General features: G+C 37.5%; 2 protein-coding genes across 4 annotated transcripts; one reads left to right on the plus strand and one right to left on the minus strand.

Moving 5' to 3' along the window:
• Positions 1–1,379: 1,379 nt before the first annotated feature.
• Positions 1,380–5,803, plus strand: LOC111498386 (transcription initiation factor TFIID subunit 6-like). 2 transcript variants are annotated; one of them, XM_023149606.1, is made up of 13 exons: positions 1,380–1,385; positions 1,571–1,728; positions 2,049–2,135; positions 2,650–2,751; positions 2,834–2,942; positions 3,122–3,216; positions 3,288–3,425; positions 3,524–3,619; positions 3,811–3,935; positions 4,287–4,419; positions 4,623–4,736; positions 4,845–4,968; positions 5,282–5,803. In XM_023149606.1, the coding sequence occupies exons 2-13, from the start codon at positions 1,603–1,605 to the stop codon at positions 5,635–5,637; spliced, it is 1,605 nt and encodes a 534-aa protein (XP_023005374.1). In that variant the 5' UTR covers positions 1,380–1,385; positions 1,571–1,602; the 3' UTR covers positions 5,638–5,803. The 2 variants fall into 2 exon arrangements, with proteins under 2 accessions (XP_023005374.1, XP_023005375.1); XM_023149607.1 differs by having other exon boundaries at positions 1,384–1,475.
• Positions 5,804–5,900: 97 nt separating this feature from the next.
• On the minus strand, positions 5,901–12,963 carry LOC111498413 (cell division protein FtsZ homolog 1, chloroplastic). Of its 2 annotated transcripts, none has more exons than XM_023149657.1 (6): positions 12,579–12,963; positions 12,130–12,229; positions 11,760–11,989; positions 11,185–11,352; positions 6,516–6,770; positions 5,901–6,458 (listed from the first exon to the last, which is right to left on the minus strand). In XM_023149657.1, exons 1-6 carry the CDS (start codon positions 12,813–12,815, stop codon positions 6,336–6,338), a joined length of 1,113 nt encoding a protein of 370 aa, XP_023005425.1. In that variant the 5' UTR covers positions 12,816–12,963; the 3' UTR covers positions 5,901–6,335. The 2 variants fall into 2 exon arrangements, with proteins under 2 accessions (XP_023005425.1, XP_023005424.1); XM_023149656.1 differs by having other exon boundaries at positions 5,901–6,394; positions 6,537–6,770; positions 12,579–12,960.
• Positions 12,964–23,316: the final 10,353 nt, after the last annotated feature.

Genomic DNA, 23,316 nt, shown 5'->3' on the forward strand with positions numbered 1-23,316 from the left:
ATGAAAATTTAGGGGAAGACTCAATATGTCATGATAAGGTTATGTATGAAATTTGGTGATCATTAGTTTATGATAACGAGCTAAACCAAGTATACATGTAAAATGGCTAAAATGCCTTTATAATTATGTATCACTGGCATATGACCAAATGACCAAAGTGACTCCCAAATGGTATGAAATTTGATGAGGAGCCTTATTTCATTGGAATATGGTGAGGATTTAAACCAAGATTTGTGGTGGTAAATGACCAAAATACCCCGTGAGAATTCTAAGATGTTTTCAATACCCTAAAATACTCAAAATATTATGTAAAATTATATGAGACTCATTTATGATATTAAGGGTAAGTAGGTAAGATATTAACGGGATTAGAACAACTTTGGATATGAACTAAGAGAAAAAGTACGTAACTACCCCTCAACACACTTTATAGGAAATTAAGGTTTTTATGAATACCCAGTGACAAGATGCTTATGAAATATTTATGTATGCAAACAAATGTTTATAACTCATATGGATTATGACATACTTATTAAGAAATTTTTCTTGGTTGTGCTTCCAGACTTAACAAAAAAAAAACTCTTAGAAGGAGAACTTGAGATACCATAAAGGCCTCCCGATAAGCAAGAGCAACATGGTCCTATGACACAGACTACGCCGCAAGAAACACATGAAGTTTTGGACATAGGTACACAGATTGTATCACGCGGAACACATGAAGCCGTGGATGCAAGTGTTAGACTATGTCGCGAGGAATGTATGAAGCCTCGAACATAGGTTTGGATTGAGTTGTTCACTAAGCAAAGGACCCAACAGGTCTCTCGGGGGATGTCCAAGGGATAATAACTCAAAACTCTAAACCAAGATCTTCCCTACAAAATGAGGTCAAAAAGGGGTTAACCCTGTAAAAAAATGTTAAAAGAAGAAAGCAAGTCACCTTGAGGGGAGTGAGAAAGTTAAAAATTAAGGCTCAATTAAGTATCCGAGGTTTTCTAGCATTAGTATTGACACCTTAGCGTTTTCAATTGAGCACATTAGCTTTGATAAGAGGATATGGTCTAACCGTGCGACTATTTATTGAATACAAAGAACTAATCATGCTAGTGACATACAGATCAATGCTACCACCGTCCCTCTTCGCAATGCATAACATATGACACGTATCCATGCTTCACAAATACTAGACTGACTTGATGTACGTTCTAGACTACGAACCTTTCTAGATAGACAAGAATCCGAGTTAGTACAAGATTAAAATAGTTTCTTTTACAAGCATATGGAGTAATAACTGAAGTAAAATAATAAAATAATAAATAAATAAAATTTAAGTCTTTCAAACAAAGCCTCCTCAATCAAACTCCACCAACCTCTCACCTCTTCCTCCGGTTGCGGTATTGTATCCCTCATTGTTAAATCCTGAAGTTGTAAAGTTCTTGTGCTTTCAGTTCCCAAATTTCCTTTCGTCTTTACTCTATGTGAGCTTCCTGCAACTTCCACACCCTTCGGTGTTTTTGCTTGTTTTCCACAACCTAACAATTTGAAGTTGTATTGATTTGGGAACATTGTATAGAACGAACTCGAACATCTAAACTGTTTGATAATATGAGCGTTGTTCCGAAGGAGACGATTGAAGTCGTTGCGCAGAGCATTGGGATTTCCAACCTATCCCCTGAGGTTGCTCTTGCGCTCACTCCAGATGTCGAGTACCGGGTCCGTGAAATCATGCAGGTATTGTTACTGAAATTACCGATTGGGCGTTTCTTTGAGAATTTTATGCTTAATTAGATAGAAGCATATCAATTACGTCGCTGCTGGAGATCTTTTTTTTCTTCTTCGGTTAGATACGATTAGTATGTACTCTGGTCAATTTTGATGTTGCAATTCAGTGGAAGTAAGATGTATAATGCTATATTTCGTCATTAAGTGTATCCTTTAGGATTTGTTTCATCATCCTCGGAAGCTTTCAGTACTAAACATGGCATTGTTAATGGTGTCTAGGGCTTTTAGAATCTGAAGGTTATTTGGTTTCTATTGTCATTGAAATGCAGGAGGCAGTTAAATGCATGCGTCATTCGAAGCGAACTGTTCTCACTTCCATGGATGTTGACAACGCACTTAAATTAAGGAACTTAGAGGTGAGTTACGGTATTGTAGGGAGATGCTGTCTTCTCTTTCTCTATTTGTGTTCATATTAATATGGTATCCTTTTGGAATTTGATTTGGGTATTTTTCGTGATTTTTACTTGCTCATTTTGTGTTTAAGAAATTTAATTTTGGATGTGTTAGTTAATTAGCCCTTTTTTACTCACTAGTGATTTTGAGAAGTAAGTCATAAGTTATTTTATAAATATCTAACTTGAATGGTCGTGATTTTTCAGTAGTTTCTCCACTTTCTGATACTAAGTTTTGTAATGAATGATGTTATTATAATTTCTATTATTCCATCAACTTGTTGGTGCTACTTATTCGTTTTTAATATTTAGCAAACGAGTTCTCTATCCACGTTTTCGTTTAGTATTAGTATCGGCTCGTGCATACCAAAACCTTTGATTTGCTCTGTATTGAATGTGTTATACAGTAGTTTCTATTTGGATTCGTATGGCCAACATCTAATGCCCCCTGTTTTTATCTATGAATATCTCGCCTTAGCCAATATATGGTTTTGCTGCATGCGATACTTTACGGTTCAAAAGGGCTGTTGGACACAAGGATCTCTTTTACATTGATGACAAGGATGTGGAGTTAAATAATGTAAGAGCTATGTAACCGTCAAATGCTTCATTTCATTTGATGCATAAGTTCCTTTAACGCTTGTGTTTACACTTCTTTGCAGGTTATTGAGGCACCTTTATCTAAAGCAACTGTTGAGACATCCGTTGTTGCTCACTGGCTGGCAGTTGAAGGTGTTCAGCCTGCAGTCGCAGAAAACTTGCCAACTGAAGGTGGCTTCTCCGCATGTGCTGTGTGATTTCTTTTTGTTTCTTCTTCTTCTTTTTTTTTTTTTTTGGGTGTGGTGACAATTAGGTCTGTGGTGCATTGGTATTCATTTGACCATAGAACCTACCCTATTAAAATCAGAAGCTGCATAGTTATTTGGATTGTTTATTGACATTGCTTGTAGAACCCCATGATGGAAAGAAATCTGACTTGAAGGAGGAAGACCTTCCTTACGACTCTAAAGCACCTACTAAGAATGTGATTTCGAGGGATCTCCAGGTGCATTATCTTAGAATGAAATTACCTAAGCTGTATTGAGAAAAGAGTTTTCATACCTTTTTCTTTTGCAGCTTTACTTTGAGAAAATTACAGGCCTGACCTTGAACAAGTCTGGGTCTATTCCCTTTAGAGAAGCTTTAAGGAGCCTAGCAGTGGACTCAGGAATTCAACCTTTGGTTCCATACTTTGCATGCTTCATCGCGGACGAGGTACCATGTCATAGATGTTTTCTTATTTTCCATTCTTGACATTTGTCACAGTTGATCTATTTCTCACTCATGTTGGGCTGATGGTTCCTGCATCCTAGGTTTCAAAAAATTTAAGTAATTCTCAACTCTTGATTTCTTTGATGAGGATGATATGGTGCCTTCTTCAAAATCGGCAGATATATGTGGCACCTTATGTAAGTACATGGTAGTATGGTCAATCTATCTGCTTATGTTTGCAATTGTTATGAATTTTGTTGATTGGATCTCTACTGTTACAAAAATTTAAAATGGTCCATCTTTGAAGGTTTCATGTTGTTTTGATTTAATGTTGGTATCTACTTGAACAGATAAATATGTTATGATGGTCTATTGTTCCTTTCTCCAGTTACACCAATTGATGCCATCCATCATTACCTGCCTTGTTGCAAAACAATTAGGTAAAAGATTTTCTGACAATCATTGGGAGCTTAGAGACTTAGCAGCAAGCCTGGTTTCTTTGATATGCAAAAGGTGATTGTTTTTCCTTTTATATACCATGACATTTTTTTCTATAACAAATATCTGTGTCAAAGAAATTCCAATAAAAGCAGGTTGAAATTCCTTGCAATATCCGTCATTTCAAATGCTCTGGCTTCTGCTTGAATAGGAAACCATATTCCTATCTACCACTCTGGCTTTCCCTCTTCCAACATAGGTTATGCATTCTGTATGGTATAAAATTCATGCAAAAACCCACAGATAGATATGTATGCACCCGTCAACTTCATTACGGGGACTGGAATGCTGGATTTCTTCATCTATTTCCTTATTGCATATCTCTTTTTCTCCTCGTATTCTTTATATTACTTATTATGGTTGCAGATTTGGACATGTTTATCACAATATTCAACCTCGTGTAACCAAGACTCTTCTCCATGTTTTCTTGGACCCCTCAAAATTATTACCCCAGCATTATGGTGCAGTTCAAGGGCTAGCAGATCTTGGACCCTCTGTGGTAAATCTATTTGCCAATGACTTGATGTATCATGAAGGGAGATGTCATAGAGTCTATCAACATGATTATTTTAGTTTCACGTTTGAATCGAGAATGAAAGATTTCTCATTTATAAAGAAATCTCATTTTGGATTCTTTTTTCCCCTAGTTTGATGTATGGGTTTTAGTAAGCTGAAACTGAGTCTGTCTTGACTGCTGAATAGGTGCGCCAATTTATACTACCAAATCTTGAACCATATCTGCAATATCTAGAGATGGAGAAGCAAAAGAATGAAACTAGGAGGCATGAAGCTTGGCTAGTTTATAGTGCCTTACTGGTTGGTTCATATTTCATCTGTCTTTCAATTTGGTTCAAGTTTCATCATCTGTCTTTCGATTTAGTTCATATTTCTAGCCTTCAGCTAACAAAACCCATATTCTCCTAGCATGCAGCTGGTAAATGCATCCGTGGTTGGTTGAAAGTGTTTCCTCTTTCTATATCTCCACCAATACCTAGTACTTCGAAAATTAATGGGAAGATCAATGGGAAAGTCATGATGAAAATCTCAAGTATGATCTTTTCCCCCTACTCAAACTCTAAAGATCACAATTTTCACGTGGAATCTGATGCAAATGCATGAACCATACTGCTTTTAGAATTTGGTGATGTTCCTAAATGCCTGCATGAATGACATGGTCGTTAACAAGTTTGTTTTTTTGTTTCTTTATAAAGGCCAATTTTGGTTTGTGTGTACATTTTTCTGGAAATTGGATGGATGGGGTACTAAGAGATTCAATGATGGAGATAGAAGTTGTCATAAAACTAAGTTAATTTTCCATCATCGACTTCTGACTTCTTACTCTACCTGCATTTTATTCGTAGATAAACGCAGATCTAGTGTAGACAACTTGGGGCATCAACCAGCACTCAAAAAGATGGCAACAGATAGCACATTGGGTGCAATTCCTATGAACTCCATGATGGTCGATATGCAAGGGGCTACAAGCTCCACACCACTTGGAGGTCCCAATGTCGGTGTAGCTCGAAAATTTCCAAATGAAATGAAGCCAGGGAGGGAAGGAGTTGGAGGTGAACAAGATGTTAAGGGTTCTTCTACTCTTGCTGTAGCATGGAAGGAGGATTTGGATGTTGGGCTGTTGCTGATTTCTCTTTTTCAACTCTTTGGTGAAGATCTGTTTTCATTCATCCCAAAACCCGAGCTATCCTTCTTTCTGTGAATCTAAATTTAATGTTATTTTAAATGTTCACATCAAGCGCCTAGATTGTGCAGCTACATGAGTGATCATGTTGTAATTATCACTGTCAGACCATTGAAACGAATCATTTTGAAGAATAGTTGGATTCCTTAAAAAATATTGTGACTGTGTGTTCGTTTGAATTTACTATTTACTCGAGTGGATAAGACAGTCTTATTCAAGACTTTCTCTTGATAACTTGATAGATAAAAATAGCACTAACATAATCTTTTAAACGACACACAAAATCAACTAAACTTTGAATTGATTCAAATGACGAAAATTGCTGATTACAAATCAAGGTAAGCAATTAGCAGGCGAGAAGGAGATGCCTATAAGGTTGTTTTGTCGTCATTCAAGTGGAAGCAACTAAACTTGCACGAGCATAACATATACAAGAGAGAGAGATTCACAACGCTTTCCCAAGGCAAGAGAAACTTTTGCAAGAAGGAATATTTGGCTAAAAGAAGAGCCTTCGACCTCGATTAAGCGTTGGTGATGCAGCAGCAGGCAATAAGTCGAGACGGAGGGGTGACGAGGCCTTGCTGCTTTTTTCTTGATCTCCTCCAGTCACTTTATCAATAAGTTTTGAAGCCCTGGGGTCAGCTAACAGTATCTTCTGAAAGGACTGAGAGAATCCTGTTGCAATTATGGTTACATGGATTTCTCCACTGTACCTATCATCCACAACTGCCCCAAATATTATGTTTGCTGATGGGTCTGCCAAACTTGTCACAACCTGCCAAGTTTGTTTCCCCCAACAAAAACATCAGTTTGTACTCAAACTCAAAACAATTCAAGAAATTTCACGCGGATAAGTCAACTAGGCAAGTTATTGACTGACATAGATTATCAAACAATCCATATAAGAAGTTCATAACCTGAGAGACTCTGTTCACTTCCTGAAGAGTTATGTCCTTTCCCCCCGTAATGTTATATACCACTCCTGTAGCTGACTGAATGGATGATCCTATCAAGGGAGCCAAAGTTGCTTGCTCAGCCGCCTCTTCTGCGCGATTTTTGCTGGAGGAGACGCCAACTCCGAGCATTGCAGTTCCCGAGTCTTTCATGACAGCTTTCACATCAGCAAAATCCACATTGACCAGCCCCGGAATCTAGAAAGTGAGGAAGCAAAGACAAAATAAACAATAGGCAACTAGTAATGACACAAATGCGTACTTTTCCTGATTGAATACCCCCCGACTCTAAAACGTGATATAATTGATACCTATGGCATCATAAGTCAATAACTAAAGCTACTTATAATATTGATATAAAATAACATAAATCAAAAAACTTGGAAATAATTGAGGCCCCCAACAAAGATTTGCGATGCACCAGCACAACAAAGATCCCATGTTACATATGTTTATTATGAGTTCTCTAACACTCCCCTAAGGGGCGGCATGGTTGCAAGTGGTCTCCGAGTAACACCTACCCAAAGATTCCATGTTCAAATCTTCAAGTAAATTTAACAAGGAAAACTCTTCTTAATATCTCTAAGGTCCAAACCCGTGGACAACTACAAGTATGTCTCGGGGTTGGCTCCAAATACCATAATATCTATATCTATATATATGTACATACATATATAATATATATCTATATATATCATATATATAGATATTTATATATATATGTGTGTGTGTGTGTGTGTGTGTACATACATATACATGTACATGTACATGTAGATATATCTATCTAGATGTACATATATAGATATATCTATGTACATGTACATATATATATATATATATACATATGCATACATATACATATACATATATAGATATATCTAAAAGACTAATGAAGATCAACTTGATAGAAGCCCACGAAGTTAGGTCATATAATTTTAGCAACCATAAAAAATATCCCAAATATTTGGGCCTTATTTAGTGTTACAGTTAAGTTATGCTTATTGGGGCATGTTGCTTGTGGCTGCATACCCATTCCAAACATTTTTACCTTGCTTTTATCATGTCTTTCATTCTAACATAGTAATGATCTTTCTTAGAATTTTATGAGTATGACTCCTTGCCATTTTTTATGTCTTACACTTGCCGAAGACAATTTGCCTCAAAATGTACTATAAACGGATACAACTAGTAGTCAAAATCTTCTTACCTAGGTTATATGATATCAATGTCGTGCGGTCTCTTTTCGCTTGCTAGCATACAACACTTACTTTCTTAAATTTCATTCCAAAACTTTCTCTAACCCCATTTTCTGAAACTGTTTTCCAAGAACGAGGGTAGAGGCTAAATTATAGGTCATTTATGCCACTGACAACCCAAGTTTTAGTTGGCTGCCTTACTCCGAGGAAAGAGTAAGTGTCGCACAACCAATTCGTGAATCCAAAGAGAGTGTGATTGTGAGAATTGGTATCAATGTCGAGTTGACTCCTATAAGTGGAATCAGTAAACATGTCCACAACTATGTAGTTGAGAAAGTCCCATGTTGACTGGTTGGTCGAGATCGAAGAGTAGATGCTCTATCTGTGACAAGTCCTAGAAAGTTTTTGATTTTTGAAATCTTGTCAAAATGAGATTGCCACAAAAACTGATAGGATGGACATGGTAGCTGGCTGCCTAGACCGATGCCCGTCCAAGAATTAATTTTGAGGGTTGAACCCATAAAAGACAGCCACAAGATCTAGTGGCTTCGAGCATAGGGATAGCTCAACAGGCTCTATTGCCCACATGGAGGAACATGTCAAGGGTTTAGACAACTTCTAAAATCGATAGTTTAGATGATCTCAGACCTTTTTAAAAAATGTAATGGTTGTCCTCAATGTGAGAGAGCCGAACGGGCAAATATAAGCACAAAACTAAACCTCAATAAGGAGCGCAGACCAATTTAACAAGGTGAAGATCTTGGAGCCTACACCTTTTTGTGGGATTCCACATGTCAATGCTCTAGATAATTTTTTCTATGACCTCGAACAATACTTTCGAGCCACTGTGGCAAAAGAAGCAAAGGTCAAGTGGACAACTATACATCTATCTGAAGATTCAAAATTGTGGTGGAGATCTAGGCCATGGATATCCAAGATGGTCAACGTATCATAGACACTTCAAAGATATTAAAACAAGAGTTTCATTCACATAGAGATTGAGCAGGTGTAAGAAAAATACCGCGATGTCACACTAAAAAATCTATCTATAGTCTTGCCCCCATGCAGAGAGATAGATCACGAAATTGAATAACTACCAAGGGCAGAACCACCTACCAAAAATGTGCATCGTATGGCTTCACTCAAACAAGCTGAACTTAAAAACAACAAGACACATTGTTGACGAATGAAAAAATGGATTGATTTGAAAAGAAAACCACAAGAAAGTTGGAGACCAAGTGTTTATCATGCTGAGACCAGAATAATTTCAAGTTCGAGGGAGCAAGGATTAATGACTGCACGAAAATATGAAAGACTAGTCGAAGTCATTGAGAAGGTCAAAAGGACCACATACAAAATTCAATTGTCTTCATGGATGAAGATTCATCCTATTATCCATGTAAGTAACTTGAAAGCATACCATCTCAATCAAGAGGACACTAGGCGCAACGAGGTGACACGACCTCCTACCACGATGAAGAATACTGCTAGAAAAAATGAAAGAGGTCCTAGTTGAGAGCACGCCATGAGTCGGTAACTTGAGAAGAGATGCAACAGAGTTCCTTGTAAAGTTGAAGAGACTCCCTGATGCTAAAATCAGTTGGGAGCGCATCAAAAACCTGAAGTCAATAACGGTTCATATTGTTGAGTAAGAACAAAGTCGATTTATAGGAACATCGACCAGTTTAGTAGGGAAGGATATCATGATCATGCTTGTCCAATGAGTGTTAACAATAGTAGCATGCTCATTCCAAACCTTTTACCTTACGCCTGCCACAAGAGACCTCACACACTCTCCCTCTCTAGAGTGTTGATTCTCTTACAACCTTCCTTACACTCTTTATTGGTCCTTTTTAAATCATTGATTGAAGAAGGAAACTCTCGTTGCACCATCTTTGCATGCGGCAGGGTATTAAATCTAGAATTTTCATGACAAAATCTAAATATAGTTTGTATTCACCCAATGGAGTTGGTTCCCCTCCTTTAGTTAAGGAGGACAAGGGATGTGAAGAGACAACCTCGCACAAGAATAATGGACTTTCTGAACATCCCTATCGTTTAGTCAAGTTCATTGTAGACATGAACAATACCCACAGTAGACTCACTTATCTATAGACTGTAGACTTGTTGGACAACCCTATCTTTTTTTTTATCAAACTTATCCACAGCTTTGACCAAATAACCCTATTCTTCTTTCAAACTCATTCATTGATTGATAAAATAGCCCTAGTGAACAACCCTATCATTCTGTCTACTCATCCAGAGATGACCTTGAACAAGAATATTGGACTTTCGAACAACCCTATCGTTCTATCTCAAGTTCATTGTAGGCATGAACAAGTCCCCTCATAGACTCACTTATCTGTAGGCTGTAGACTTGTTGGACAACCCTATTTTGTGGTCAAGCTCATCCACAGAATGACAAAATAACCATATTTTTCGGTCAAACTCATCCGTTAATTGATAAAATAGCCCTACTGTTTGTCAAGCTCGACCATAGCTTGACAAAAAAAAAAATAAATAAATAAATAAGCCCTATTGCTCGGTCAAACTCATCCATAGATTGATAAAAATAACCCAATTGTTCTGTCAAGCTCGTCTTTATATTGATAAATAACCCAACTGTTCTGCCAAGCTCATCTTTAGATTTATAAAATAACCTTATACAGCTACTCCCCTTCAATATGTAAGACAAATATGTGAGTTTCAATAATAGAATCAATGATACCCCTAGTCCTCTTACAATACTCTCCAACAAAAACACTCAAGATCCCCTTTTATCTTGGGATTTTTTTTTTTTTTTTTTTTTTGAAACATTAAACTTGGGAAAAACTTTAAAATAGAGGGCATCAGCCACACGATTTCTCCCTACCTGTGGGCCATGGTAAAGACAGTCTTTAATTTTCGTCAAACTGAAAGATTGTAGCCACTTCCTACCTCCAAAGCAAATTAACAACTAATGAATACCATCAGCAGGAGGCTACGGTTGAGGGGCAATCATAAGCATTAGTAATAACAACTAACAATCTGTCTCACTCAATTTCTTATCCACTCATAAGAATCCATTTAATTCAGACTCATACATACATGAATGCTCAATCTCTCAATGCTAGCAACTTGGTGTAATACTTTGAGAGAGAGAGAAAAGAATTAAAATCACCCTCATGACTTCACTTAACATGGACCTTTAGCTTTCAATTTATTTCATCCTTAAGGGGAGCAATTCTTCTAATTCCTTCTATAAGCTCCCTCTAATACTTCTAAATTCTTGACAACACTGTGTCCCCTTCTCCAATCCATCGAACTCCAAAGTAGATGTCTATTCTGGATCAGTATTTTTTTTTTTTCCGGGTAAGAAACTAATCAACCAAGAAAAAATGTGGAGGAAATATTTATGTATCACAAACAATTCTCACCGTAATTATATCAGAAATTCCTTGTACTCCTTGACGTAGAACATCATCAGCAAGAAGAAAAGCATCTTGAAGGGGTGTCTGTTCATCAGCAATATCAAGCAAGCGATCATTGGGGATTACTATAAGAGTGTCAACATTTTTCTGCAATTTTTCAATCGCCTCCAGCGCCTGACAAGAAGTAAACATTAAAATGTAATATATATTGAAGCCAAAATCTTTCGCATAACTAAATGAAAATGGGTTTATCCTCCATGTTATCAAAATGGAGTAATATTCAAATATAACAGTTGTTCCAGGAAAACATAATGTAAAAACGGTAGCCAGCTCATTCGGAACCTTGCAACCAACCAACCAAAGCAACGGAAGGCCACCGCTTATTTAGTCCATTACCATTTTTACCAAAGCAAAAAGAAACACCACATACTTCGATGCACACCACAGAAAAATTTGAAGGGTTCAATCACACATATTCTAAGAGAATCTGAACCCAAGGGAGGGAGGGAAGAAGCTAAATTCATTGTCTAAGGAAGTCAAAAAATAAATATGCAGTCATTTTAGAAAAGGAAGAAACCTACCTGCAGGGATCGTTTTCTCCCTTCAAAACTGAATGGATAAGTAACAACACCAACAGTCAGGTAACCTGCCTCTTTGGAAATCTGGGCAACAACTGGGGCCGCACCGGACCCAGTGCCTCCACCCATACCCGCCGTTATAAACACAAGATCAGAGCCCTTGAGAGCACTAGCTATCGCTTCTTTTGATTCTTCTGCCGCTTGTTCCCCTAAAAGTGGATTCCCACCAGTACCTGCATCTCTATCAAGAAACAAATCAACGAAAGTCGAAGACACAATAGGCATCACTACACAGGTCACAAGGCTACTTAGTCACATAGAACAAAACCCCAAAAGGCCAAAAGAACCAAAAGAAGAAGGCGAAGTTCCTGACCTAGACCACGTGTCAGAAGCTCTCCAATTTGAAGTGGATTCTCAGCAGCAGTCTGTACTAGGGCTTGAGAATCCGTGTTTATGGCATAGAAATCAACACCCTAACACAAAACTCAATAACCATAGCCATCAGTCTCCATTGTACCCAACTAGGCAACCAATATTAATTTGGGCACACATTATATCGATAGTACAAACAGACAAACATATCGTTATACAATTGAAGGGACTCAAAATTGACTGCAAAGCCACTCGAAGCATTCCCAGCTCCACAAAGTAATGAAGTTGGTTTGTGGATGCAATCAACGATTAAATGGGTGAACTTCTAACAATAACGGAATTCAGAGAATAAAAATGCGCAAATCAACACGAACTTCCACTCTTGTTTGCCCTCAAATTCGAAGCATTGAACCTCAAGGGAAGTCTATACAATGCGAAGGGAAAACGCACCTTCAAACCGCTGCCAATCATGCGATTAATGGCATTGTTGCCGCCTCCACCAACTCCCACTACTTTAATCTTGGCGGACTCCATAGGTGAAAATGAGCAGCTAACAAAGCCAAAATGGTGTCTTCGAGAGTGGTATTTTCGGTTGCAATTAGAAGAGGAAGAGATCCAGGATGGGTTGTGATAGAACTGAGGGGGAATAGAGGAAGTTGATAGATTAGAGAGTTGAAATGCTGCCATAATCGGAGAGTTGATAGAGTTTGGGAAGGCGTGGAGTCCCCCAGAAATGGAAGACCGAGAGGAACAGGTGCAGGCTTTAGGGTTTTAGAAAACGGCTAACGTCATTGAACAGAAGGAGTTGGAGGAGGCGAAACGCTATCATTTCCTTATGAGAACTAAATCTTGTCCGTTTTTGTATGCTAAATGCGAGCAAATTTTTGGATAATTTGTTGCATTTCTTTACAAGAAATTTGAAAATAACGGATTTAATGAGAATCTAGTTTTTATAATTTACCTATCACAAATTGTATAGAAAAGCATTGTATTTTAAATATTTTCGATGTTGTTTGATGTTGTTTAATGTTGTTTAAGCTTCGAAGTGGCCTCCCTACAAAGATGCATGACATTGCTCCAGTATAGATTACATTTCATGTTCGAGTATACTATCAACACGTTTCTTAAACAAAAAGGAATTATCTCATATTTAACTCTTTTCTTGACGGAAGATTTTTTTCTTCCATTAGGATGTTGCAAACTAGAAATTTGGTCAGATAAATGGACCCAAGAGTTACACAAGTCTAGACAGATGATCAACCATTTGATTATTGGACTCATTTGTATCGTATACCTCTATTTCAAATTCTTGACATGGTAGAGAGAACCGCAATATCTCATATTTAAATACCCTAGTATCGCATACCCAAGCTTGAGAGCGACTTAGTTTATGGTTGGATCATAAACACAGTATTCGTTAGAGAATTAGTGATACTAGAGTATGAGATATAATTACAAAGGTAAAATGAACTTTTAACTTAGGTATATTTATTACTTGCATGTCATTACTATTAGGCGTGGAAAATCAATTAAAAACATTCAATTTAAACATTATAAAAGCTAAGTGTCATGACTTGATTACATGGCCTCCTCGGTAAGCATTATCATTCATGGGTGCTTTCTTTTACGTAGAAAAATATTAAACGAGATTTGAGTATTTAAAATACTTAGTAAGTGACCCCACTATTTAGGTCGAAAATGCAATCACATGGCATAATGGTTCATGGTAGAACCTACTTTTCATGACTATTTCTTGGACTTACCTCTTTTTTAGTAGGATTGCATGCATAGTAATTCTCTACATGCGGGTTATGCATACATGCATGAACCCATTAGGTGATCTTATATACGTACCCCTAAGTCTAACTACACGCTAGCACATGCTCACGCATTTTAAGGATATTTATTCCTTAATTACAGTTTACCATATATGTCATATTTAATCTTTTTATTATAGACAAATGTCTCAATATTTGTGTTCCATCAACTTACCATAATCATATTTGTCTTTTTATTATATAAATATCTTGTATCTATTTATTACTCTTTCCATTCTTTTGTAATTTATTTGATGATTATAAATAAAGAATTTCACCACTATTTAAGTGGGGTAGTTTTAACAAATATTCTTATGGTATAGAGTCGTTCCTGTTTATCAACCTTGATCCTTTCTTTTCTGTAACGACCCTAAATTTCCACATATTTAGAGTCGCCACTAACGTCTGATGCTCATCTCTAATGCAGAATATAAATCTAAAAATGCTCATCTTTATTAGCGAAAAAATTTAAAACTTCAAAATACGTTCAAACATTAGAAAACATTGCCGGATTTACGTGTTTCAAACATCATGCTGGAGTTCAATAAAGATTAAAAAAAAAAATCAATTACAAATTAAATAATTTAAATGAATGAAATGCAAACGCCCTATCCTAACCAAGACTAGGAATTTTAAATATGCAACTATCCTATGCACGCGCCACAGTCTCTGATCACGATGTCATCGTCAACCGTACATGGGAGCCTTGCCTTTACCTGAAAAACAAAACGGCACACGGCCTGAGTATTTCAAGAAATACTTAGTAAGTGACCCTACTATAGGGTCATGCTAATGCAAACACATGCAATCATGAATTAGGGATCTATCTCTAATCATTTTAGGGGTGGCCTCCAGTCTCGAACAAATTGGATGTGTAGTACTTCCCTACACACGACTCACACGTGCGAGTGTGAATCCTCAGGGCGCTCGCAAACCCCCTGGACCCTCTGGTCAAGCTAATTTGTAGCAACGTCCGGAGGTCAGCGCAACCCCATAGTGTCATGCGCCTCATGAACACCCTCATCTGTGTGCATTCGCACTTGTGCACATTCGCGTTCATCATATGGTGCGCGTCCGCACTCATCATCTCTATGGGACGTAGCCCTATGCTTATGAACATACAATATGCATGAGGTCCCTCTAAATCCATCATAATGTCTCTTCTCACACAACCTTCTAATCTCATCTCTTTGTTACTCTAGGTAACACATACTCGTGGATATTTATATTAATATCATTTTCACGCTCTTAGGGTTGTGTCCTATGTCGATCTAACGACATGAGGCAATGTGGGACTTACCATCATATAGCATGCTCAATATGGAAAACATCATCATATTAAGGTAAACGTCATGCAAACATCATACTCATCATATTGCCACAAAGTGCATCAAACATATCAAGTACGTCATTCATCAAAATATATATATACTGCACACGTCATCAAGTATCGTAACCCACACATCATCATAGCTCATACATCATCATAACTCATGTACCGCATCGTACGACATAGTTCATACATCATCATAACTCATACAATTTTTAGCCTACCCTATAGTAAGGCCACTTACTTGGTTGGCCTTGGCCGAAGTGCTCCCTAAATAGCTAAACGTAAGCTCCCATTTCGTGAGAGCTGCTTCCTACGTTGCCAGGGTTTGTTTCCTATCACACTGTTCACCACTTTCTATTTCATAATTAATTTACATATAATTCAATAAATGTGAAATATAGCTCTAAAATGGCATCGGATACCTTAATCAAAGCCAAAAACAGATTTGGGAGGGTCGAAACAGTGGAAATCGGATTGGAAACAAGTGAGTCGAATCAAACAGCCGCTGGGAGCCGCCGGAGGAGTTGCCGGAGCGTCACCGGAGGGAGCCCGAGCCGTTGCACCGAGCCGAGCCGAGGGACCTCCTGTGCCGCTGTGTGACACGTGACAGTAGCAGAGCAAGCCACATCGTGCGATAGCGTCGGGTCGAAGTGCGGGTCGCAGTCCGGTTCGAGTCGTGGTCCGGATCGCGGGCTACGGAAGGCTAGTGGGCCAAGACTAATCGTTGGGCCTCGGCTTACTAGGTTGGGCCGCAAGTGTTTGGGTTGCAGGCCAGCTCGATTGGACCGTGGGTCTGGTCTCGAGTTGGTTCAACTGAACTGTAGCTTCTAGGCTGGTTTGAGGTTTGGGCCGCTGTAGTTGAGCTGGGCCGAAGGCAGAGGCCGAGGGAAAGAATGGGTTGGCTCCCTCGGATTTTGGGTTCGGGTTGACCCAGATCCGTGGATCTCGTCTTCCTTACATGACTTCGGCTGATTTTCCGGCGAGTTTTCTCTCTCCTTCCCGTGGCGTTTCCGTTGCCGATTTCGGTCCTCTTTCTTCCTTTTCCTCTTTATTTATCGTCCTTCTTTCTCTTCTGGGAGTTTTGCGGCCTCAAAGTTCCTAAAACCACAAATCTAAGAACGATTAGGAAAACCCAATTTTCCGACCTCGGTTACTGACGACGACGCTTACGAAAAAGCACAAAACGCACCTTGAGTTATTTTTCTTTCGTTAGGGATCCTTCTCGTGGTGGTAACTGATCGTTTGGTGTCGGTTTTCGGGTGGTTTAAGGGTTCGTCGGAGAAACTGGAAACTCGTCGACGTTTATCCGAAATCTCTCTCTCGTATTTTCTTTCTTTTCTCCCTTTGCCGGTACTCTGATAGGTGCTGAGAGTCGTGGGCTGAAGGCTAGGCGTGGTGTGACCGTCGTTTCGCGTGGGGTCTGCGAAACTCGGCAGTAGCCGTAAAGCTCGCAAGTTTTCTGGCGACTAAGTTTTTTTTTTTTTTCTTCTTCTTTCTTTCTTTCCCGTTACATTTTCAATAGCTTCTGAATCCTTTACCCATTTCTTCTCCACCACCACTGTTGGCTTTGACGCCGCAAAGGCAGTCGTCATGCGGCATCGTCATGGCTGCTACAAACGGAGCCTATTGATTACTCTTTGGCTCCACCCTTTTGGCTCCAAATCATCCTTTGCAAGCTCCTTTCGCCATATTCAGTACATGCAACCTTACCTTCTCTAACACAATCGGTTTCCCTTTAGCTAACATAGCCTCATTCATTTTCTTTCCAATTGGCCCTTCATCCTTCACAAAAACCCTACCCTCAGAATCCTCATCATCGCTCTCATCAGAAATATACAGAATCTCGACAAATTCGTCGATCTTTTGCATAAATTTACCTTTGAAATTTAGGCATCGCACTTGCCTCTTCACCAACCAGGTCGCCGCCAGCCTCTTCACCAAAATCGGCTCCTTCGCCCACTGTGGCGACTCTTCCGGCTTCAACACCGCCTTCGTCTCTTGCTTCGGAGGGCGTGGCTCCATCTTTGACGATTGGAACTTCACCATCTGCTATGGCATCAGCTACTTCTCCATCTGCTCTACCTGCTGCTCCGTCATTGGCTTTCACTCCTGACAATGGTGGTTTTGTGAACTAAATCTTGTCTCTCGATCTATCATTGTGGCTCTTCACCCACTCTTGATGGCCTCTTTATTAGTTAGTTAAAATATGCTCAAGATATACCCCTCTTTTCTTTCTTCGTCTAAAAGACACCCCAGAGTCTGCATTATTAGTTTATGCCCTCTTCTTCCTCTATTGTTCCTCTCTTTCTTTATAGCCACCATCGAACCCTCTCTCCCTTTCTTGGGCCCTTTTCTCATAGTCATTGCCCTAAATCTGAAGTCTCTACCTTGCGTGTTTATAGTCCACACCTCATGGAGTTCTTAGGGAGATTTTCTATTTTCTCCCTACTTTTTTGTTCTAGGCTTGACCAAGATCACAATCCCTTTGTAGTTTTCGATGACCAAGAAAATACTATGCCACCCAACCAGAAGTCTCCTACGAACGAGGTTACTGACATCTTCACAAAAAGTGTTTTTCGACCTCTCTTTAAACTTTTCAGATTCAAGTTTCACGTTCGTTCAAATCCGACGCGCAGCTTGCAGGGTGTTAAGGATATTTAGTCCTGAATTATAATTTATCATATATCATATTTGATCTTTTATTATAGGCAAATAGTTAGATATTTGTCTCCCATTACGGCTTACCATAGGTTTCATATTTGCATTTTTATTATACAAAAATATCTTGTATACATTTATTGTTCTTTCCATTTCTTTTGTAATTTATTTGATGATTATAAATAGAAAATTTCACCACCGATGGGATGGTTTTAGCAAATATTCTCAGCATATATAGCAATTCTCTACACGCGCGTCATGCACACCTACATGAACCCACAAGGTGATCTCATATATGTACCCCCTAAGTTTAACTACACGCTAGCACATGCTCAGGCTACTGAATACCAACGATAAGAACATAGTGCATATCATATCATGATGTACTCGTTTGTACAAAATATATTTAAAAATTATTCCATGCTCGTGACGTACAACATGCATGAAGTTCCACATTTTCAAATCATCATACATGGTTATGTTGCACGTTGTACTTCCATACTTTTCATGACATAACATTCCTATGAGATATACATACGTGTACTTGGCATATCATTCATTCTTAACATAAATGATTCATCAAATGTTTCACCAGAGATAACTTGAATATGGTATCATAACATACATGGATTAGTATATTGGAATTACATGCATCGTAGCAAGTTCATAAATATTGTATCATACAACTAACAACATATAAATAAGTTAGAGGGTGGGTTATTCATACAACATACAAACCATCTAACCTAGCCAAAAGACGTTTCAACAGTATGATCACTTACTTGTAAGCTTATGCCAAAGTCACTAATTTTCTACATTAATATTTGTTAGATCCCGCTTGTCGTGATATGATTATACTTATGGCACTCCATGACATTATAATTAGAATACCTCTAAGAAATTAAATCACCTAACTCCTTAAATTTGTAAGGTTTTGACAGAAAAATATCGAAAATCACAATATTCTAAGTATAAATAATAATAATAATAATAATAATAAAAAACCTTAATTATGGTTTAACATCGGTATCATATATCTTGTATACATTTATTGCTCTACTTTGTTTTATAATTTATTTGATTCCGTAAATGATTATAAATAATAATAATAAAAAATTCCACCAATTAGGTGTGGTATTTATTGCTCTTTCCATTTCTTCGATAATTTATTTGTTTTGATTATAAATAAAGAACTTTCCCTTTCATCTACCTGGCGGCTAGTTTTAGCAAATATTCTCATATTATTAGAACCCCTTTAGTTTAGCAAATTCGATTCTTCTTTTCCATAGCTTCTGAATTCTCTTCTCATCTTCTTCTCTACTACCTTTGCTGGCTTTGACGCCGGAGAGGCAGCTATGATATTTTTGGTGGATGAGTTTTGAAACCAAATTTTGTGTTGCACTGATCATTTTGTGATCTCTTTTTCAATTATCCCATTATGATATATTATTATTATTTTTCTAAAATTTTCCTAAATTTTACACTTAATTTTTTTGGTCGCTTAGAGATTCATTCTCTGTATTTAATTAGAAATCAAGAAGATTCATAAAGATAAAAAAATGAAACTTTGCCCTTCTTTCATTACAACTTATTTGGGATGATTAGCGGTATATCTGTGAGTATGCAGGATTAGGATGTTTAAATGAAGAGATCGACTCACACATTACAATCAAGCATGAACCGTGTAATGCTATTTCAGTGAGCTGAGCACTTATGAATTATGAGATTCGATTACACGCTCCACAACATGATTATCCCCAAGAACTAGTCCATATATTTTTGAAAACAAGAACTCAAAGTTATAAACCGTTAAAATGCCCTTAAGAATTTAGTTTAGCAATTGTGAATGATATCACTAAAGCTGAGACTGCTTTCTATTTCCTTCAAAATGTTATTAGAATTATTAGGGACATTGGTTTAGAACTCGTAGTGTTCCTATCCCGATTGGTAGACCTATGATAGAGTATCGTTCAGCTTGACCTAGATGGATCTTACAGGATAGTATTTCAAGGTTCGACCATGTTTAGTGTCACTCTCGTATGTGGAAATGGTCAAAGACCTCTCAATAAGACCTTTGTTCCAACCTTGAAAGAGGCAAGGGATCACACAAGTAGACTCAGTCAGTTGGCTAGCACACGAGTTGCTCCTCCACATTTAGTGTGATGATATGATCTTATAGATGGGTTGCAGTTAACCTTTCATAGATGATATTCAGGATTCATTCATGATGTCCTATTATCATTCATGTATTTAAATTTTTATGAGGTTGCGCCTCTCAAATTCATGGATTCCAATGATTTACTTCTTAGGCAATGTAAGCTAGCTAAGTAAGATGAACAGAAAAGTTAGTTCACCTCAAAACTTCAAAACTCAGATAGGTCATTCCTAAGATCGTGCAGTAATATATTAGGTGAACTATCTGCTAGGATTGCACAACTCACACACTCGATCTAGACGAAGAACATGAAGAACAAAAGATAGAAGATTCAAGGAGAAATATACATTGAACTCATAAGTAAACATTAAACTCCACAACATAAATCTCCCACTTGGAGGCTGATCCGGTCAATCCAAAAATTTATTCTCAAAGGATTCTCCTCATCATCCATATGTTCATCGAATCACAACATCTATAGAAGCTACAAAAGACCAATCACGTTTTCACATAACCTCTATTTCCCAACATCAACACATTTTTTTCAATATGTTTGCTAGATGCACCCTCTATCTTCTCAAAACACATGACACCTTCTTTCACTGACTTGCGAGTGAAACTGAATTGTCTTCTGATGTGTTTTGTCATTGAATGATAGCTTGGGTTTTTCGCAAAATGTATGACACTTGTCTTATCTTAGCCCTCACTTAGTCAGTTAGGTGCCACTTCTATGTCACTACCTTGTCTATTTGTGTTTAGGGATCACAACATATTATCTTCATAGTATGGTTGTGACACTTTTTCCTACTTAAACTAGTCATCATCCTCAATGAAAATCTCCTAGGGGTACAATCGCATCATGGATTGTGATATTCTATCCCACTTAATCTTGGCATCATTCTAATGACAATCTGATAAGGATCACGGTGTTCCCTGTTTCAACAATTATACGATCCAAGACCAAGAAAGTTCAACAAACATTCATTTTTCATCTACAAAATTGGAGACTCGGTTTAACTATCATTTCATGCGTTATAAGTTCATTTGATTGAGGAATGACATTTGGAGCTTAAGAAGTGAATATTTGCATGATTGTTTTTTTTTTTTTTTTTTTTTTTTGGAGATTTAAAGGATAGGGGAGTAAGTCGTGGCCACTAAAGAAGTTCTTTAGTGGGAATTTGAAGAGTTACTAACTTTATTGCGTGGAGAGACTATAAATACCCACAAATTATTCTTTATAAGTAGATTTTTTTAGGAATGAAATCTAGCTAGATGAGACTTTCACCATTATAATTTGAACATTCTCTTTGTCATTTTTAAGTTTCAAGCAATTCTCGTGGTAGATTGCATCTAAGTCATTCAATCAGTTTTAATCTAGTTCAATTGTGGAATGACTCAATTTGGAACAAGTTTCCAAATCTTGCTTCTAAATCTTCGATGTTTCTTATTCAACTACAGTATTTTCACTTCAAACAAGGGTTCTTAAAGATCTTTTTGGTAAAATCATCTTCAATCTACATCTTCCAAACATCGATATTGAATCCACCAATCTTCTTGATCCTTATCATTGAAATTTTCGTCTTTACCGATCATGGAGAATCTCTCCCAACTCTGAAACCATTTGTTAGAATCACACAACTTACACATTTGATCTAGATGAAGATCCTGAAGAATAAAAAGAAGATGAAAGGAGAAATATAAATGGAGACACCAAGATGAAAAACTCGGTAGCGGCTAGGATTTATTTATAGATGATTTCAAGTAGTTAGAGATAATTCACATTAAAAACTAAAAGGAAAACAAAGAAGTTTCTATTTTAGAAACTAAACACGAGAATAAATCAGATTTCTCAAATTACTTAACTATCTAAGTTTTCTTTAACTCTTAATCCATAAGTAAACATCAAGCTCCGCAATCTAACACTATCTACGAATCCTAATTGAGTTTATTTTAAGCATGAGAGCTACATTATAGAAACTTTAGGACCTACCAGAAGTCAGAAGCTTTGATAAACTATAGAACCTAGGCCTAACTTCTTTGAGCCCAGGACTAAGCCCGTGATAACTAACTTAATTATGTATGTGATTAAGAGCTTACAAATAGGTTACTTATGGAGTAGTTTTATACTCACCTCACTTCAGTTATTTTTTTCTCAAGTGATACTTGAACAGCTGGTCGAGGTGGGAAGTGGTCAAGAGCGGCACGACCTAAAGAATTTGTCCACCTAAGTCGTCTATCTCCCTTCGCAGTTTTGCGACTGTATTTGGTTTTTATTTTGTCTTGCCCCATTTCCTTAACCTCGATTTGATATTTTACTCGTATATATAAATATATAGATATACGTATATTTACTGCTTTGATGTTTTAAAAGAAATTTTTTATCGTATATCTGTATGTTCGTTCACGTCACAATTCATGACTCTGAAGGTTTGAGAAACGGTTCATGACAATTGACTTCTTTTGTTGGTAGGAATTGAAGGGTGTTGGCCAGCAAAAAGTGATTTTTCTAGATGGTTGATGTCGTGATTTTTCGACACAGGCTACGATGGTTTATGTTTTGACCATTGGTAGTGTTGAATGAGCAACCATATTACAGCAATCAGCCATTAGACAAAAGTTACCATTGTTAGGAAGAACGATGAACGATGGTATGATTTTATCTACTTTTAGCATAAGTTCTAATAGTTTTGCTTGGGGTTTACTCAACCGGCCTCATACTAATAAATGTATTTCTTACTTGTAAACTCGTGATCATTCTCTAAATTAGACAACGTGGGACTCCCTCCCAACCATCCTCAACAACCATCACCAACGTGACAAGTACACACATATAAATAATAATAAATTGAATTGTTTTCATTAGACTCATAATAGGAATCAAAATTTCATGATCAAGGAATTCATCGGTTAGAGAAGAGGAATTGAAGTCCAATTTGAAGTGAAGTGGATCAACGTCGCATTGACCACAGCGGGGAAGAATGTCCAACTCCCCTCACGACGCTGTCAACGATTTTCTTCAAAAAAAAAAAGAAGGGGAAGGAAAAGCATATTAATAACAAAATAGTTTTAATATTATCTCCACATGGACGGCCATGGGGTCCGTGAAGAAAAAGAAAAAGTCACGAGTTTTTAAATCCAATTTTATTTCCACATCTTTAATAAATATGAATTGCAACGATAGACTTCAGGTATGTTTTTGGTTTGGTTAGGTCAGGTCACTATCTT

Source organism: Cucurbita maxima, unplaced genomic scaffold, assembly GCF_002738345.1.
Source record: "Cucurbita maxima cultivar Rimu unplaced genomic scaffold, Cmax_1.0 Cma_Scf00025, whole genome shotgun sequence".
NCBI lineage: Eukaryota > Viridiplantae > Streptophyta > Magnoliopsida > Cucurbitales > Cucurbitaceae > Cucurbita > Cucurbita maxima.

Bases quoted from the DNA above. Each gene is read 5' to 3' on its own strand.
- LOC111498386 (XM_023149606.1), top strand. From the start codon at position 1,603: ATGAGCGTTGTTCCGAAGGAGACGATTGAAGTCGTTGCGCAGAGCATT. The intron at 2,752-2,833 runs GTAAGAGCTATG...ACTTCTTTGCAG, and splicing joins AGGATGTGGAGTTAAATAAT to GTTATTGAGGCACCTTTATC. The intron at 3,217-3,287 runs GTGCATTATCTT...TTTCTTTTGCAG, and splicing joins TGATTTCGAGGGATCTCCAG to CTTTACTTTGAGAAAATTAC.
- LOC111498413 (XM_023149656.1), bottom strand. From the start codon at position 12,815: ATGGCAGCATTTCAACTCTCTAATCTATCAACTTCCTCTATTCCCCCT. The intron at 11,990-12,129 runs GTCAGGAACTTC...ATAGAGATGCAG, and splicing joins GCTTCTGACACGTGGTCTAG to GTACTGGTGGGAATCCACTT. The intron at 11,353-11,759 runs GTAGGTTTCTTC...ACTTCTTGTCAG, and splicing joins GGAGAAAACGATCCCTGCAG to GCGCTGGAGGCGATTGAAAA.